The following is a 19,259-nucleotide window of genomic DNA, read 5'->3' on the forward strand; positions in this document are numbered from 1 at the left end:
TACCAGCATGGTAATATAAATTAAGAATAAAGGCTTAAGGGGGCTTATCACACTAAATTAAAAGTTGTTCAATTTGCTTATAAATTTTTTTATGAAATGGTTATAGAAAGGGCTGCAACTGGTCCAAGTTTCACCATCACACCCTAAACAGAAAAGGAGAAAAAAAATACACAACGTATTATGCAACGAATGTTCAACATTCTCAAATAATCTCAGGAAACACATGTGTCAACTAAAATGTCTACTATGTGCTGTAGAAGCACAAACTCTTGTAATAATTGTAATATGTATGTGCAATATATTTATATGTAAAAAATGTTTTTTTTTCTTTTTTTTTTCTTTTTTTTTGGCCAATTTTTTTTCTCGTTTGTTATCAAGGGATTTGCATGAAACTTGCACACCTTGCTCAATGGATGCCTATCTGCAAGGGTGCCAATTATGAACGAAATCTGTCGAAGTCAAGCTCAGCTACAGGTGGCCGAACTTGGATCTTTATTTTACTCTGGAAAGTAATTTACAACTTCAAGGCGTTTCTCAGCTTTCATTTATTAATCAATTTACATGCAAATTACACCTTATATGTAGAGTTTGTGCTTCTACAAATCTATTGAGACATTTTAGTCCAAAGTCCATTTGTTGATTTTATAAAAATTTATAAACATCATATATTGCATATTTTTGGAAGGGTAACTTTGAAAAATTATATTATTGCACTAAACACTTTCTTTGATAAAACTGATCAATACAATCTATTATTATGTGTTAGTTTAATATCTGAGTGTTATAGAAATGATTTTAGTTGACACATGTGTTCCCTGAAATTATTTGAAAATGTTGAAAATTCGTTGCATAATACGTTGTGTATTTTTTTTTCTCCTTTTCTGTTTAGGGTGTGATGCTGAAACTTGGACCAGTTGCAGCTCTTTCTATAACCATTTCATAAATAAATTTATAAACAAATTGAACAATTTTTACGAAACCCGTAATATGCCCCCTTAACTGGATTACAGGCCAATAATCAAAATAAGTGCCATCACTAATTGCCATGACAAATGACCTAGGCTCCACTTCCGCCTTCAGCAAGCTGCCACCGGAGGCGAGTAATTTATTGTACACCCCCGCACCCCTAGTCCTGGGAAGGGGGGCATTGGAATGTGGACATGTGAACCAATTACCCCCTCCTGTTAAATAATAAAAAAAAAAATACTAATACAGTAGAACCTCGAGTGATGAGCGCCTCAATTAGCGAACAATTTGGATAACAAGCACCCCAATCGCCGACAATTCGTCTCGTTTGGCGAGCACTTGTTTGAATTACGACAACACCACATGGTGGGGTCGCGCTGCTTTTCGCACATTCTCGGACACCTCCGATGGCGCAAATAAATTATTTTTATTTGTTTAAAGATGCTAACAATGCTGGGATGTTGCAAAGCATTGACTTTTTTGTAGAAAAAAGAAATGAAATTAAAAAAAAAAAATGTCAAAAAGGTTTGTTCGGCAGGTAGGCTGCTCATTGTTTCTTAAAAAAAATAAGAAAAAAAAAAAGTTGAAACAATTTGTAAAACGGACAAATGCCATATACAGGTAGGTTCGTTCAGTGTTTGTCGGGTAGGCTGCTCCATTATTGAGAAATAAATGAAAAATACAAAACAAATGGAACACATTTGAAACAAAGAAAGATTGTCATAATGGAGCAGCCTACCCGACAAACACTGAACAAACCTATATGGCAATTGTCCGTTTTTCAAATTGATTCAACTGTTTTTTTTTATTTTTTGTTTTTTGTTTTTTTAAGAAACATGGAGCAGCCTACCTGACAAACACCAAACGAACCTTTTACTATAAAAAATGAAAAACAAAAATTTAACAAATTTGAAGAAAGAAAAATGTCATAAAGGTTTGTTCACTGTATGTAAGGTAGGCTGCTTCATTATTTAAAACATCGAATATCATATTGATGTTTGTCGGTGGTAGAACCGATTAATTTGATTTCTATTATTTTAAATGGGGGAAATTGGCTTTGAAAGATGAGCGTTTCACATAGCGAGCTCGGTGACGGAATGGATTAAATTTGCTATTCAAGGTTCCACTGTACAGTGGAACAACAGAACAATGTACAATCAGATCATTGTAAACAACACCTTGATAAAGAATGAAGGTTAAATTTAAAAATTTGGTTTTTAATACACTTACACATTTATTGGGTCTTTCCTTCGCCTTCATTCAAGCACTACAGCATTATAGTAAGTTTTCCATTATTATTATTATTTAGTTTTATTATTATTATTATTATTATTATTATTAACAGGAGCAGGGAGATTGGTCCACATGTCCACATTCCAATGCCCCTTCCCAGGGCTAGGGGTGCGGGGGTGCACAATAAACTACCCACCTCCGGCTGCAGCTTGTCAAAGGCGGAAGTGGAGCCTAGGCCATTTGTCATGATAATTAGTGACGGCTCTTATTTTGATTATGGGTCCGTAATCCAGTTAAGCCTCTATTCTTAATTTATATTATTCCTAATTTATATTACCATGATGGTACAATACACTTCATGATGATGAGTATGGGGTGCAAAATGAACTACCACTCACAGGATTAGTATGGAATACACAATGATACTACCACTCACAGGATGAGTCTGGATTGCACAAGAAACTAACACGCAGAGGATGAGTATGGAGAGCACAGTAAACAAAGATTCACATGATGAGAAAGGGTTGCACAATGTACTATGACTCACAGAATGAGTATGAGGTGCACAATAAACTACCACTCACAGGATGAGTATGGGTTGCACAAACTACTGGTAACAGGATGAGTATGGGTTGCACAATAAATTACCGTGCAGAGGATGAGTATGGGGTGCACGTAAAAAAAAAAAGACTCCCAAGATGAGTATGGGTGTGCACAATAAACTACCACTCACAGGACAAGTCTATGATATTTGTGCTCTAAATTAAGGTAACTAAAATGCACCTGTTTCCAAAATAAATATCTTAATGACAAATATCTGAAAATATATTGTATGTTTCCAATTTTCTGATGATACAGAACCTATCATCATATATGTATATAGGGGGTCCCAGTAGTATAGTTGTAGTCACTCGACACACAATTGAGAATCCCGGGTAAATTTCCTCTCACCTAATGCAACTGTTCACCTAGCAATAAGTAGGTACTCAGGAGTTGCTCAGCTTGTTGTGCGGTTGCATCCTGTCCGGGGTCAGTACACTCAACATCCTATCATCCAGACACCTCGGGCCCAACTGTGATTGGATATGTAGTCGTGTGTGGATAAGCTGTCGAATTTTCCCCCTGAGCACGAAAAATAATATCTTTATGTACAAAAGTACAACAGTACATTGTTCTTTCACTAGATATTTCAAAAAAATTCCATAGAATACTGGTAATACAGCATCAGTGAATATGGGTACTCAACAAGTGTCCACATGTTTCTCTACATATTATAGTAATTAATAATTATGATCTTGGAATGATGTGTACGTGAGTATAGTGGTGTTAAGTGGGGGTTGAGGCACAGATGTTGAGGGGAGGGTTGGGTTTTTGTTTGATTAGGTTAGGTTATGTTTAGTTAGGTTAGGTTTGGTTAGCTTTGGTTAGGTCAGGTCAGGTTGACCTGACCTAACACAATTTACACAATTGATTGGCTTGTATGCAGGCCTTCACACTCCTTGAGCTAGCCATCAAATTACTATACAAAGGCATATCTTCACTTTCACTTCAGTTATATTTATGCCAAAGTATTAACACGCAGCTTATTGTTCTGTCTTTATGATGACGTAGAAAACTTCGTTTATTACAGTACAGTATTTAGATTAACCACTGTGATGCGCCAAGTTTATTGTGACATTCCCCCTGTGCGCATGAAATCAAGTGTTCCCAAAAAATTCTTTTTTGTTTGTAAAATGATAAATTTCCTTCCCTGAACATGTCTATGTAAAAATAAATGCCAAATTCCACTTACTTTGGCTGTGGGGATGTGAACAAGGTGTGCTGTGATGTCATCACGGCTGGTCGCCCGTGCGTGAAGCTTCCAGACACAGTTGCGCGGGCCATTCAAACATCACGAGTTGCCACAAATATATTTTCAATTATTTATTCTGTGTACTGTATTTTCAATGTGGTTTTGTTTGTTTTTTATCGTATATGATGCATATTTATGTCCTTTACAATATGTATACAGTAGAACGTTCATAATGTTCCATGGAACTCTGATACATGTGTCAGTAATGTGTCCACAATAAATGTTTATTGTCGCAATATTATTTCACTAAAATTACAATATGTACAGATTCACACACTGTTTACACAGTAACAAACTGTATTACATACTCAATACAGTACTTCGGAAGTGAGTAATATTCAACGAAGTAGTCCATGGTACACAGAGCGACTTCGCTCTCATTGCACCAGGTACGGATAGATTTTCGCTTCCTGTTTCTTCATTCTGTGTGCATGAAAATAACACACTCACGTACACCCTTGGCTTTAGTACTTGTAGGTGGTATGTAGCCAAGCTTGTAAAACATAAGGTAGTCTTGAAAAGATTATAGGAAAAGATCAATTTGTAAGATAGTCTTGAAAAGATCGCTTTCTAAGGTCCCACAATGAGATTCGGTCATTCTCGAAGAGTGTCAGTCAATCTGAAAGACATTCAGGCATTCTGGAAGAGATTCAGCTATTCTTGAAAATATCTATGGAAAACACCACCATGGAAGCCGCTAACACTGTTCATCAATGCTACTTGTATCAGATGCATTATCACTGAACCCAGAAAATGATTCATCTATTTATCATCTATATAAATTGGAGATGGCATATGTGGGCAAGGGTGGCGCTCAGAGCTACAACTGAATACGCTCACTGTATTGCCCTAATAGGTGCTGTACCACTTGCATCCGACCTATGTGTTAGGTCCTTATTGCGCCTAGCTTCATCAATATCATGACCCTTATGTTCTTCAAGCAATAAGGTCTGAATTTCACCGACAGAGAGCGATCTTTCAACACCGCGTTGGACAGGTGTTTGGGAGCCAGAGCCGCATGCGCCACCCATGGTTGCTCACTCTGTATTAACCCAGCCAGCAGCCCTAGGGCATTCTGGGAATTTTTTCCAAGATGGCTGCCTCTCACTGGAGGTCCTAAGAATCCATTTCGTACCCAACCTTCCATGAGCGCATACGAAAAAATAAAAAATACTTTTGTCGGTTGGCACAGCAATCGGCGAACGGCATTTGTCATTTGGCGCAGTGCAGTGGTTAAATTAACATTGATCTTCGAAGGTCGTAGTTCCCATCAATAGGAAGAGCGTCGGCCAAGAAACCTTGTTTAAAATATGAATATCTTTCCTCTCTAATAAGGTATAATCTGTGATGGATTCACAAAAACTATTTTATCTCTGCCTTTCTGATAACATATACAAATACTGTCTCCACTCGATTATCCGGACTATATGGGAAGGATCCCCAGCTGGATAATTACATTTCCCGGATAAGAGTACAGTACTTTTTCACCTCTGAGTCCAAAAGGGACTATTTCCAACAATTTTTATACCACACTCATGATTTGAATTGACACACACTAATTAGTGTGTGGGGCTGAGCGGGTGGTTAGCTGCCTGGCTGGTAAGTGGGCAGGGAAAGTGGGTGGGCAGGCAGGGATAGGTGGGTTCAGGCAGGTGGGTTTTGGATGGGTGGATGGCAGGCAGATGGGCTTGGTGGGTGAACAGGTTTGAGCAGGCAGGTGGGTGAACAGGTGGGTGGGTGGGTGGATTGGCAGGTGGGTAAGTGGGCATGCAGGCAGATGGGTAAACATGTGGATGGGCAGGGAAGTGGGTGAACAGGTGGATGGGCAGGGAAGTGGGTGAACAGGTGGGTGGGTGGGTGAGCAGGCAGGTGTGTGTGCAAGTAGATGGGTGAACAGGTGGGTGGGTGGGCGAGCATTCAGGTGGGTAGGTGGGCGAGCATTCAGGCGGGTGGGTGGGCAAGCAGGCAGATGGGTGAACAGGTGGCTGGGCGGGCTATCAGGCAGGTGGGTGGGCGAGCAGGCAGATGGGTGAACAGGTGGCTGGGTGGACTATCAGGCAGGTGGGTGGGCAAGCAGGCAGGTGGGTGAACAGGTGGCTGGGTGGGCTATCAGGCAGGTGGGTGGGCGAGCAGGCAGATGGGTGAACAGGTGGCTGGGTGGGCTATCAGGCAGGTGGGTGGGCAAGCAGGCAGATGGGTGAACAGGTGGCTGGGTGGGCTATCAAGCAGGTGGGTGGGCGAGCAGGAAGGTGGGTGAACAGTTGGGGGGGGCAAGCAGGAAGGTGGGTGAGCAGGTGGGTGGGTTGGCAGGTGGGTGGGTTGGCAGGTGGTTGGGTGAACAGGTGGGTGGGTGAGCAGGCAGGTGGGTGAACAGGTGGGTGGACGAGCAGGCAGGTGGTTGGGTGAACAGGTGGGTGGCCGAGCAGGCAGGTGGGTGAACAGGTGGATGGGTTGGCAGGTGGGTAGGTGGGCATGCAGGCAGGTGGGCGTGCGGGCAGGTGGGCGTGCGGGCAGGTGGGCGTGCGGGCAGGTGGGCGTGCGGGCAGGTGGGCGTGCGGGCAGGTGGGCGTGCGGGCAGATGGGTGAACAAGTGGGTGGGCGAGACTGGACAGAGACAGATCACACGTCTGTGATCTCCTGCCTAGTCACCCCCCCCCCCCCACCTCATGCTGGCCTTCCCATCTCCCCTCCACGTGTCGACACGTGGGAGTTGACACGCTGCCCGGTGACTTTTAACATATGTGCCTTAAGTTCTGTTAAATCCCATTTTATTTTTTTTGTAAATATTTAAATGAATAAATAGCAAACCAAATACTGTACTGTACTGTTCAACTATTATAGTGTGTTATTTAATTAATATTCGGAACTAGCTCTCCACAGCAATAAGAAAACAATATTATTCTTGCAACACCTCCAACGCCACCTTCCTTCATTAGGCTTAAGCGAGTCACATACACACTCAACAGTTCTCCCTCCCTTCCTGCCCGACTCACCCCTCTTTCCTTCCCTCCCTCCTGCCCGACTCACTCCCTCTTTCCTTCCCTCCCCGACTCACTCCCTCTTTCCTTCCCTCCCCGACTCACTCCCTCCCTTCCTGTCCAACTCCCTCCCTCCCTTCCAGTCCGACTCCCTACATCCCTCCCTCCCTGACCGACTCCCTCTCTTCCTGTCCGACTCCCTGACCGACTCCCTCCCTTCCTGTCCGACTCCCTCCCTCCCTTCCTGTCCGACTCACTCTCTCCCTCCCTCTCTCCCTTCCTGTCTGACTCCCTCCCTCCCTGACCGACTTCCGCCCTCCCTCCCTTCCTGACCATTATTCCCCAGGTGGTTCCTCCCAACGCTCCCTTCTCTCCCGACACCACCCACCTACCCCACCCCCTCCTACACCATGCTCCTCAGGCGCCTCAAGCCACAGCCATACAGGATTAATACGGTATGGCCCGCCGCCTGGCTTTCGTACCCGGCCAAACACCCACTTTTTCGGCTCCCATAGACATTTTGGCCGGATAGTGAGATAACTTTATCCGGCCATTTTAGCCGGATAAAGGCGTTTTCCAGATGGTCGGATTCCGAATAATCACGTGTCTACAGTATACGCTTTATTTGTGAATCTCTATTAATTAAGCAATGTATCAGAGCGTGTAGAGTTCGGTGTTCTATTAGCAAAAAGGACCTGAGTAGTTTAAGTAGCGAACGCACACCAGTGAATAATGTTAGTATCTAACAAAATTATTGTTCTGTGGAGTCAATTTAACTTCCAGACACGTTTATTTAAATAAATATTAAACATTTTGTGGTTATTTATGAAAGATATTATTATAAATACGCATCCTACTTGTTAATATCACCAATTAAATTTGCGACAATTTGAGCAAAGAAGTGCGACGACTGGATCATTATGTACAGGAGGCTGATATGACAGCAAACACTCTCCAGGCAACAATATGTCTTGGATAAGTCACTCCACAACACTGTCGCTTGGACCCTCGACTTCCTACGGCATCACCTATTTATTTATTTATTTATATACAAGAAGGTACATTGGGTTTATGAGAGTACAGGGATTTGACGTTTTACATTCTTGTAAAGCCACTAGCACGTGTCGGAAAACCCGACACCATTTACAGATATTAAATACACACTGTCTTCAGTGTCGTGAAACTTTCATCAAAATATTTTCAGAAATTTGTTTTAGAAGAATTTTTAAAAACTACGAACGTTTTGTTGATAAGGAGAACAGCTCCTAATAACTGGAACTGAAGGATTATGCAGTAATAAAGAGATGCATAATCCTTCAGTTCTGATGGTTAATTTTTCTTTACTTCATTTCAACACATACTGCCCTACAACTTTCACATATTTGAGTACGAATGCCAAACAATGTTTATTAAAACATACAATTAAATTAGCAAATTATAACTACCTTTATTCATTGTTGATAACTTCAACTTCAATTATCTCTAAAACTAGAGTTTCAACTTTGAGTGGCTTATAAAATTCCACTTTTTGACCAATTCTCACTATTTTGACATATTATGTGCTCTGCTGTATGTTCTACAATCCCTTCAGAATGAATTTTTCATAAACTTTGTATATTTAGTTATAATTTTTTTTGGTCTAAATTTGCTACATATTTCAAATGCCCTATTGACGATTTTTTTTACAGCAAATTATACTGAAAACCTATATTCTAATTTGATGAAAATGAAGATCATATGCTAGTCTGAGAGAATAACAACATTAAATGAACAATTGGTGATAGTTCATATTTTTTATTCTGAATTGAAAATCTGAAGTTTTCAATATTCAATTTTAAAATTAATTTTGATTCGCTTGTTTTTCAAGTTACGTCTGTGATCATTTAGATGAAGTTGTAGCATTTGCCTAGTTGATTATGCAAAAAAAAATTGGAAAGTGTTTGTGCAAGTTTTAAAAACTTATGTTAACACTTTCGCGCTCTCGGCGCTCAAAAAAAATCAATACCCTAGATGCTTTCGGCACTTCGCGCGCCTACGCGTAAGACCGAAAAAGTGTACACTCTTTTGACTGTCCTGACAATAATTGAAGGCGCACGTATTTAAATTTGGTATCCCTGTGTTCGCAATGAAATTGTCTATAAAAGCATACCTATAAAATGCCGCCCAAGCATAAGGAGTATCAACACCAAATAAAAAACTATGCAGATCACTCGCCGAGAGCGCCAAACAGCAACAAAATGTTTCCACTCTCTTAATGGTTGCGAAGCCTACAGCTGTCCTACATCGGTAATTTTGGTATCATTGGAATCGCAATAAAATTCTCTACACGGACATATGCATATGAATGTTTAATATAGGTAATTGCCCACCTGCAAGAGTGTGGGAAGTGGAGAGTAGTTAGCCGCGAGCGCACTGGCGAAAACACAGGGGGGAAATCATGCTTGGAAAGTTTATACATTTATACGTTTCCTGACCCTACTTTTCTATGTACGTATTTCTTTTTTATACCAATGTGTTCGCAATAAAATTTTCTATAAGATGAAATGTATAACATTTGTACAAAGCATGTGTAAGAGAAGCGCCAAATATAGAACCACGTCGCTCAGTATGCGTTCGCGGCAGAAACGAACGCATTGTTTTCGTTCGTTTGATGTTTGTCATGTTTATACTTGTTGAAACATTTTATAATTTGTATGACAGTGATCGCAGTAAAATTCCCTACACAGACATATACATAACACATACAAATATTTCCCACGTGTTGGATATATCAACGGCTAAAGGGAACCCACTGCCACACGACCGCCACACCCAGAGCCACACCCGCCACACCCCCAAACATACTTTGTGTTTTTTTTTTTTACTCACAGAAGTTTATGTGATATAATATTCATTCTGGTACCAAAAAATTCGCAAATAAATTCTCTACAAAACGTATATAATATAACTTCTTATAGATGATAAAAAATTCAAAATAGGTGTACTTACCCTGTCTATGTTGATTGAAGATCAACATTAGAGCATTTTTTCTTCACTCCACCATCTTCAGGCTTCTGATCCTGAAGTTGCTCATCTGATGTTTCTTAGGTGGAGTGAAGCTGTTGCCGGTGGTTATTTTTTCTCCACCCAAAATATCTTTTTTCGGTGGTATCTTGTGTAGCAAGGCGCAGCGCACAGTGCCACATCACAAGTTTTACATCCATATATCACGTCCCTCCTTTTGCCAGACTTGTAACAAACACGGCATCTTTTTTTTTTTAGCCAAGTGCACGAGTTCATGCGTCAACTTGTAGTTGAGACGTTCTGAATCTATAATTCTTGTATTTTTTGGATTCACTGGAAGAATATTGTCTTCTACAGGAACCACCAAACTTGTAGTAGAATCTTCTATGAAATCAGAAACATCAAGTGGTTCTATGTCCTCAATGTCCATTTCAGAATTTGTGGTTGATGAGTGGGCTTTAGGTGTTGAAGTGAACAGAGGACGCCTCGCACCAGATGGCCCAGGTGTTGAAACTGCCGCGTCAGCAGGAGGAGCTGCGCTGGCATCTATGTCGGGAACATGTGGTATACTTGTTGTTGTTGGCCATTCCTTGCTGTTCCACGCCAATAAGGCTTTTATTCCTACTGCGTGAAACTCTAATAGTGTTAGTTTTTTTGTATCTGTTGAGTAGTGGTTATACAATGCGTATGCATTGTGCATGGCCATTTGCAGAAAATAGAAAGTGATCTTCTTGGTCCATTTGTGGGTTTTTCTTGCAAACTCATAATATTTGACCATTTGATCAAAATGATCAACACCTTTCATGAACTTATTGTAATCCACTATGGCCTTGGGTTTGTTCATTTTCACAATTTCTACTCCAGTTCTCCCGTCACCTTTACGAACGCGTTTCCTGCGCTGTGCTTGAGTAGTGTCGGCATTGTGGATATTGGTGATGACAGAGACGGGGCGCTTGTCCTTCCAAACTATAACAAAGGTGTTATCCTTACGCATGTATACGGTCGTGTCGGTTGCCATTTTACCCTTTACAACTTGTTGCAGATCCTTGGGGGCGCCACGTTGGAGTCTAAGTGTGCCACATGTGTAAACACCAACTTCACGTAATTGTTCTGTTAGGCTTACCGAGTTATAGTAGTTATCCATATACAAATGATAACCCTTGTTGACTAGGGGCGCCATCAACCCCATCACGGTTTCCACTGTCGTTTTTCCAATTCCACAATACACATCAAATTTATATATGTAGCCTGATTTCCCTTCGGCCAACATATAAAATTTTACACCATATTTATCAGGCTTGTTGGGATTGTAGACCTTGAAAGAGAGGCGGCCTCGCCAAGCCATTGTACCCTCATCGAGACTCAATTCTTTTTTGGGGATATATACAGATTCAAATTTTTCTGAAAAATAGTCCATTAGTGGTCTAACTTTTATCAATCGGTCACTATTATTCACTGGAACGCCTTTTTTGTTATACATGTGGAAGAACTTAGAAATGTGTTGGAACCGAGCAGACGACATAAACAAGTTGAAGAATCGACAATGCCACATCTGATTCGTCTGCCAGTACATCCTCATTGTAGGCATCTTCACTAAGCCCATCAGTATGCACAGGGCCAAATATCGGGCCATTTCTTTCACCGACACTGGTTTCCACGTTTTTCTTGCTGACTCAGCCATGAGATGTATGATGTGTGTGGCATGCAAATTTGTTTCATACGCTAAGTATTCAACCACTGCTCTAGTGAAAAATAATTGTAAAAACTGCAATGGAGTAGCAGGTAGTGGAATTGTTAGGCCAGGGGTTGCAGTAAAGTCATCAACGATGGGAGGAGTATTGCTACGATTCCACTCATCACCCAGCCTAGCCCTCTTTGGTACCGGACACGTGCGGTTACCGCGTGGCGGGTCTGGGGCTTCTTCATCACTCTCATCCTCACTCTCACTCGAAATATCTTCATCACTTGAGGAAACCTCATAAAGAACATCATTTTCCGGTTCGTCAGCCTCCAAATCATCATCAGAAGACCCTGAAAAGGCTTCAACAACGTCGGGAATCCTGGATGGAGTGAGATTGACCCCACGATACAGATCGAAAATCCTGGCGATCTCTTCTGCTTTCCTAGATTTCCTACCTTTGTTTTGCGTTCCACTGCTTGTTCCTGGTGCAGCATCCATGTTGAAGGTATTGAATGGGTTTTAGGTACACGAGAACGGAAACGGAACGGAAATAAATGCGTAAAACGGGTCACGTTTGCCGCGAGAGGGGAGCGCACTGTGGGCACTTGGCGTGTCAACAAAACAATGGGCCGACCACGTGACCGGGTAGGCCGAGATGCCATGTGTTCGGTGAGGGAGAACGGGAATTTCATGGAGAACAATCTGAGAGTATCCCCATCCATTTCGGTTAAAAAATGGAATTTATAGAAATATTTTTTCGATTGACGAGAAAAGTAGGCAGTTATGCGGAATCGTAAGAAAAACCAGTGACGAGTTATCTCTAATCGAAAGCGCGAAAGTGTTAAATAATTTCTTGTAAAAATCATCGTACAGTCCAGCTGGTTGATCAGTCCAGCAACCAGGAGGCCTGGTCGACAACCGGGCCGCGGGGACGCTAAGCCCCAGAAGCACCTCAAGGTAAGGTACAGTGGCACCTCGACATACGATTGCCCCTACTCACGATAATTTCGAGTTACGGTGTAAATTTCATCGAAAAATGCGACTCGACATATGATGGTGTTGTCGACTTCCGATATTTAATGGTACACGTTCGGGTCGACCGAGTGCGTGGTTCCCGGTCACGCGGCCGACCTGCCTCAGTTTACTACAGCTGCCCGCTTAGTGACGATCGCGCCTATAAGAAATTCCGCTTTTGTGGTGATTTTTTGCATTTTGAACATTAAAGTAATTATTACATATCACACCATGAGTCCCAGGAAAGTCAGTGGTAAGGGCTCAACATATGAGATCCCATGTAAGAATGACCATAGAGCAGAAACAAGAGATCATTCGTAAATATGAAGATGGTGTGCGGGTTCTTGAACTGGCTAGGCAGTACAACAAATCTCAGTCAACGATATCCACCATACTGGCTAAGAAAAATGACATTACGAGTGCTAAAGTGGCAAAAGGCATATCAATAATCACGAAACATAGAACACAAACACTTGAGGATGTTAAACAGTTATTATTAATTTGGATACACAACAAGGAATTCGCGGGTGATAGCGTTTCGGAGGCCATCATTTGTGAAAAGGCAAGAAAATTGCATGAAGACCTTTAAAAGAAAACCCCTGGAACAAGTGATGCAGAAGTGAAAGAATTTAAGGCGAGCAGGGGATGGTTTGAGAAATTTAGAAAAAGAAGTGGAATTCATAGTGTTGTGAGACATGGGGAGGCTGCCAGCTCGGACAAACCAGCAGCTGAAAGATTCATTGGGGAATTTAAAGATTTTGTGCAGAGTGAGGCATACCTACCACAACAAGTGTTTAATTGTGACGAGAAAGGGCTATTCTGGAAAAGATTGCCAAAGAAAACATACATTACCAAGGAGGAGAAGTCATTGCCTAGGCACAAGCCTATGAAAGATCGGTTTACTCTTGTGTGGTGTGGTAATGCGAGTGGCGATTTGACAGGTGAGGAAATTTCTTCAGGGATGAATGTGCCAGAACAGAATGTCTCTTCCTCAACAATTAAGAAAATGTGTGCAGCATGGGAAGAATTGCAAACCTTTGCTGAAACGACTCACCCAAATCAAGCTGCAGTAGGTCATTGCCTTAACCACTTAACTGCGCCAACCGAGTTTTCTCGGTCGGCGGGAAACTGCGCCAACCGAGAAAACTCGTTTTGATTTTTCGTAACCAATTCTAAATGTGTACGAGGTTGGTTGTGTACGAAATGGACTCTTAGGACCTCCAGTGAGAGGCAGCCATCTTGGAAAAAAATCCCAGAATGCCCTAGGGTTGCTGGCTGGGTTAGTACTGAATGAGCAACCATGGGTGGCGCACGCGCCTCTGGCTCCCAAACACCTGTCCGACGCGGTATTGAAAGATAATGCTCTGTCGATGAAATTCAAACCTTATTGTTTGAAGAACATAAGGGTCATAATATTGGGGAAGCCAGGCACAATAAGGACCTAACACAAAGGTCGGATGCAAGTGATACAGCACCTATGAGGACGATATAGCGAGCATATCCAGTTGTAGCTCTGAGTGTCACCCTTGCAATCCTATGCTATTTATTTAGATGATACTTAGAGGAATCGTTTTCTGCGTTCGGTGATAATGCATCCGATACAAATAGCATACATGAACAGTGTTAGCGACTTCCATGGTGGTGTTTTCCATAGATATTTTCAAGAATACCCGAATCTCTTCCCAACTGACGGACACTCTTGAAGCTAGCTGAATCTCTTCCTGACTGACGAACACTCTTGAGGTAAGCTGAATCTCTTCCTGTGTGGGACCATACAAAGCGATCTTTTCAAGACTACCTTACAAATTGATCTTTTCCTATAATCTTTTCAATACTACCTTATGCTTTACAAGCTTGGTTACATACAACCTACAAGTTCTAAAGACAAGAGTGTACGTGAGTGCGTTATTTGCAAGCACACAGAATGAAGAAACAGGAAGCGAAAATTTATCTGTACCTGGTGCACTGAGAGCGAAGTCGCGCTGTGTACCATGGGCTACTTCGTTGATTATTACTCACTTCCGAAGTACTTAGTGTGTAATACAGTGTGTTACTGTGTAAATAGTGTGTGAAACTGTACATATTGTAATTTTAGTGATTTTTTAACAGGTAATATTGCGACAATAAACATTTATTGTGGACACATTACTGACACATGTATCACAGTTCCATGGAACATTATGAACGTTCTACTGTATAGATATTGTAAAGGACACAAATATGCATCATATACGATAAAAAAACAAATAAAACCGCATTGGAAATACATAAAACAAATAATTGAAAATATATTTGTGGCAACACCCGGTGCTTGAATGGCCCACGCGACCATGTCTGGGCTATTCACGCACGGGCGACCAGGCCCTGATGATGTCACAGCGCATCTTGTCCATGTCCCTACAGCCAAAGTGTGGAATTTGGTACTTATTTTTACATAGACATGTTCAGGGAAGGGAATTTATCATTTTACAAAGAAAAAAGAATTTTTTGGGAACACTTTATTTCATGCGCACCGGGGGAATTTCTCAATAAACTCCGCGCAGCATGGTGGTTAACCTATTCAATGACACTGTGATGAATCATTACAGACAAATGTTAAAACGAAGGGAAAAACAAATGTCTCTTGACAAATTTGTAGTGAGACAAACAAGCACTGAACCACAACCAGATCCTAGTGGTATTTAGGCAAATGTAGGAGAGTACCCCAGAGAAAACATCACTGCCTGATGTGATAATGGAAGGGGACTCTCCTTCCAAACAGTAACAACTCTCCTCCTCCCCATTCATCACCATTTTCCATATGCCATCAAGAGCCCTCCATAGAGGTAAGAGAAACTTTGGTACTGTATTGTAGTTAGAAAAAAACATTGTATTCAGTATAAAATGTATTTGTATGTTAATATTTTGGAGGGTGGGGAACGGATTAATTCAAATCCCCTTATTTCTTATGGGAAAAATCGCTTCGACTTACGATATTTCAACTTACGATCCGTCTCTGGGAACGGATTAGCATCGTAAGTCGAGGCCCCATTGTATATGTATGTATTGCGCGGTCGAAGGGTTAATCTAACATATAATTTTAAGAAGGTAAGTTCTAGCAAAATTTAAAAAAAAAAATTTACAAGTGCATTGTGAGAGAGTATAAAAAAATACATTGTGTAAGAAATTTGATAAAAAAAAAGTAGGTACAGTACATTAAAGTAAATTTAAGGGTCGTCCACAGATACAGTTCAGCATAATTTGAGGATTTTGCGGGATATTATTTAGCAAACTTTGTCTATAACATGATATAAGATAACAGCAATGATTACAATGGTGAAGTTGTATGGCATAGGTACATACATTGGGGGAATAGGGCAGCACTAGATACAGTGTGAGTTTCAAGCACCAGATAGGAAACTATGAAGATGAAATTAGGTACTTTTTTTTTTTTAACAAGGCAAAAGTTTGACAGCTTTTCAATTCATTAGGGAGTGAGTTCCATATACTAGGTCCTTTTATTTGCATAAAATGTTTACACAGATTCAGTTTGACTCTGGGGATCAACGAGAGATTTATTTCTGGTGTGGTGATTTTGTGTTCTATTGATTCTGTCCAAGAAGAATTTCAGAACAGGGTTTGCACTTAAGAACAGGGTTTTGTAAATGTAATTGACACAAGAGAATGTGTGGAGCGAGATTATGTTTAGCATGTTTAGGGAATTAAACAGGGGGGGGGGGCTGAGTGTTGTCTGAAAGCCGAGTTTGTTATTGTTCTGACAGCAAGTTTTTGCTGGGTGACGATGGGCTTGAGGTAGTTTGCAGAGGTTGAGCCCCATGCACAGATACCATAAGATAGAGATATATTAGCGCATAGTATAGTGAGAGGAGAGCAGAGTTTGAAACATAATATCTGATTTTAGAGGGTATACCAACCATTTTTTAGACTTTCTTGGTTGTGTGTTGTATGTGGATGCTGAAGTTGAGTCTCTTGTCTAAGTATAGGCCAAGGAACTTTCCATAATTTTTATTGCTAACATTGTCTATCCGAAGCTGAATTACATTTGTTGATTTGCTTCCAAACAAGATGTAGTAGGTCTTTTCTATGTTTAGTGTGTTGACATCCATAAGTAAACTTTGTTTAGTTCATTGTTTACAACATTATTTAGTGTGTGTGTGTGGGTTGGGGTCTGAGTAGATGAGGTTAGTATCGTAAGCAAATAATACAGCTGTAAGAATGTTGAAAGACATTAGGCAGATCATTGATGTATATAAGAAATACGAGAGGACCTAAATGCTGCCCTGTGGCACCCTTATGGTAAATGGTAGAGTGGGAGAGGTTATTTCATTGATTGCTACATACTGGTGTCTGTCACTAAGATAGCATCCAATATAGTTCAGGGCAAGGCCTCAGATTCCATATTGGCGGAGTTTAAGTACGAGGTGATTATGGTTAATAGTATCAAAGGCCTTTCTCAGGTCAATGAAGAGTCCAATCGAAAACTCATTTTTGTCAAGGGCTGAGTAGATTAAGTCAAGCAGACTAACAATTGCATCATTGGTACTCTTTTGGGAGCGGAAGCAAAACTGGCAGGGACTTGGTATGTTGAATTTTACGAGATAGGAGTAGATCTGTTTGTAAATCATTTTTTCAGATAGTTTTGATAATATAGGTAGATTTGATATTGGTCTGTAATTGTTTATGTATGCTAGACTGACTCCTTTATGAACTGGCATTACTCTTACTTTTTTAAGGATATCAGGGAAGGTATGACACTAAGGGATTTGTTGAACAACAAAGCTATGGGTGGCGCAAGGGCATGGGAGACACTCTTGTATACCATGGATGGTATTTCACTAATGTTCCCAGCTTTGGTTTTCAGTGAATGAATGATGGACACAACATCTGTATGGCTAACTGGTGACAGAAGAGAGTTTGGGTAGCTGCCTGAAAGATATGTGGTAACATGTGTCTGAGTCTGTAGGATTTTTTCTGGCAAGGTTAGCAACAATTGATGAAAAAAAGCTATCAAATTCAGCTGCCATTTCTAGATCTGTTGCAGGCGTATAGCCATCCTTGGAGATTTTTATCTGGTTATGTGAATGTTGTTTAGATCCTAGGATGTTAGAGTGGCTCTCCATGAGCTTTTCATGTTGCCTTTTGCTTCTTTGAATTTACTCTCATAATAGGAGAGTTTTGCTTTTTTTAATATACTGATAAGCACTGATGAGTACCTCTTAACTACTTCCTTTGCAACTAGGCCAATCCTAAATTTTTTTCATATTCATATTTCTTGTCGATTGCTTTGAGTATTCCATTTGTGAGCCAGGGATTGTTTAACCTTTTGTCAGTTACTTGCATGGTGAGGAGAGGACAATGAGTGTTGTGAAGGATTTTGGAAAGGAAGAGGTTAATTAATGAACTTTTATCATGATTATTATTATATTCAGTCCCAGTTTATATTGTGGAGTACATTTGTGAGATTGTCTATTGTTGCTTCGTAAAAGTGCTAGCAGGATTTGAGTGAAATTGGGTAGATTTGGGTCATTTTATGGACCGCTTCCGACAACACTGGCGGTGGAGACAGCTATGGCAGTAAACACAATTCTCGGGTTAAAACAACAGTAATCTCACCGAGAGCCCTGGAGTACTGGAGACGTTGGAGATGTGAACATGTTGGTGTGAAGGAGAGTGTCCAGGAGGCCCTGAGCGCAGCAGCACACGCCCGCAGACCTGCCATGTTTACCACACCAGGCCGCCAGGGACCCCACGCTCACTACACCACGGATCCCTTCAACAATAATAATAATCATTTATTTATTTATTTATTTATTTATATACAAGAAGATACATTGGGTTTGTGAGAATACATAGCATGGTAATTTATAATCTTGTAGAGCCCATTATGTGCCTCTGTAACCCTTTCCACTACCGCCCACAAGATGGGTATGGGGTGCATAATAAATGAACTAAACTCAACTAAAACCTTGTAAAGCCACTAGTACGCGCAGCGTTTCGGGTAGGTCCTTAATCTAACAGATAATTTTAAGTAGGTAAATTCTAGCGGAATTAATAAAATGATAACAGATACATTGTATTACTCATTATTACACATTATTACTCATTATGTATTACACATTATTGTATTACTCATTACTCATTACTCATAGAATTACTCATTATTGCTATCTAAGATAATTAGACGAGCCAAAACTAAATACTACGAAGATAAATTTACCCAAATAAAGAGCAACATTAAACAAACATGGAGAACAATTTCACAAATATTGGGATCAAAGAAGTCCTTAAATAACAAACCGACTCTCCTGTCTAATAACGATGGTCAGCTTTCAGCCTCTGATTCTGCTATTGAGTTCAATAGGTTCTTCTCTTCCATTGGTTCATCCCTTGCTAATGATATTCCATCTTCCAGTACTGACATTAAGGACTATCTTACAGGGAACTATCCCCAGTCTCTGTACCTAAAGCCTATTAATTCCATTGACGTCAATGAGATAATCCTTTCCCTTAAAACCAAGTCTGGTGCCCTTGA

At 40.8% G+C, this 19,259-nt stretch overlaps 1 protein-coding gene across 1 annotated transcript in view; it reads right to left on the reverse strand.

Annotated features, from left to right (window-relative positions):
- mRpL54 (mitochondrial ribosomal protein L54) overlaps positions 1-18,483 on the reverse strand; it is an 87,662-nt gene extending 69,179 nt beyond the window's left edge. Inside the window, exon 1 of the mRNA XM_045748594.2 lies at positions 18,341-18,483. Coding sequence (XP_045604550.1) covers positions 18,341-18,446 — 106 coding nt within the window. The 5' untranslated portion in view covers positions 18,447-18,483. The remainder of the gene's footprint in view (positions 1-18,340) is intronic.
- Positions 18,484-19,259: the final 776 nt, after the last annotated feature.

This window comes from Procambarus clarkii, chromosome 2, assembly GCF_040958095.1.
Source record: "Procambarus clarkii isolate CNS0578487 chromosome 2, FALCON_Pclarkii_2.0, whole genome shotgun sequence".
NCBI lineage: Eukaryota > Metazoa > Arthropoda > Malacostraca > Decapoda > Cambaridae > Procambarus > Procambarus clarkii.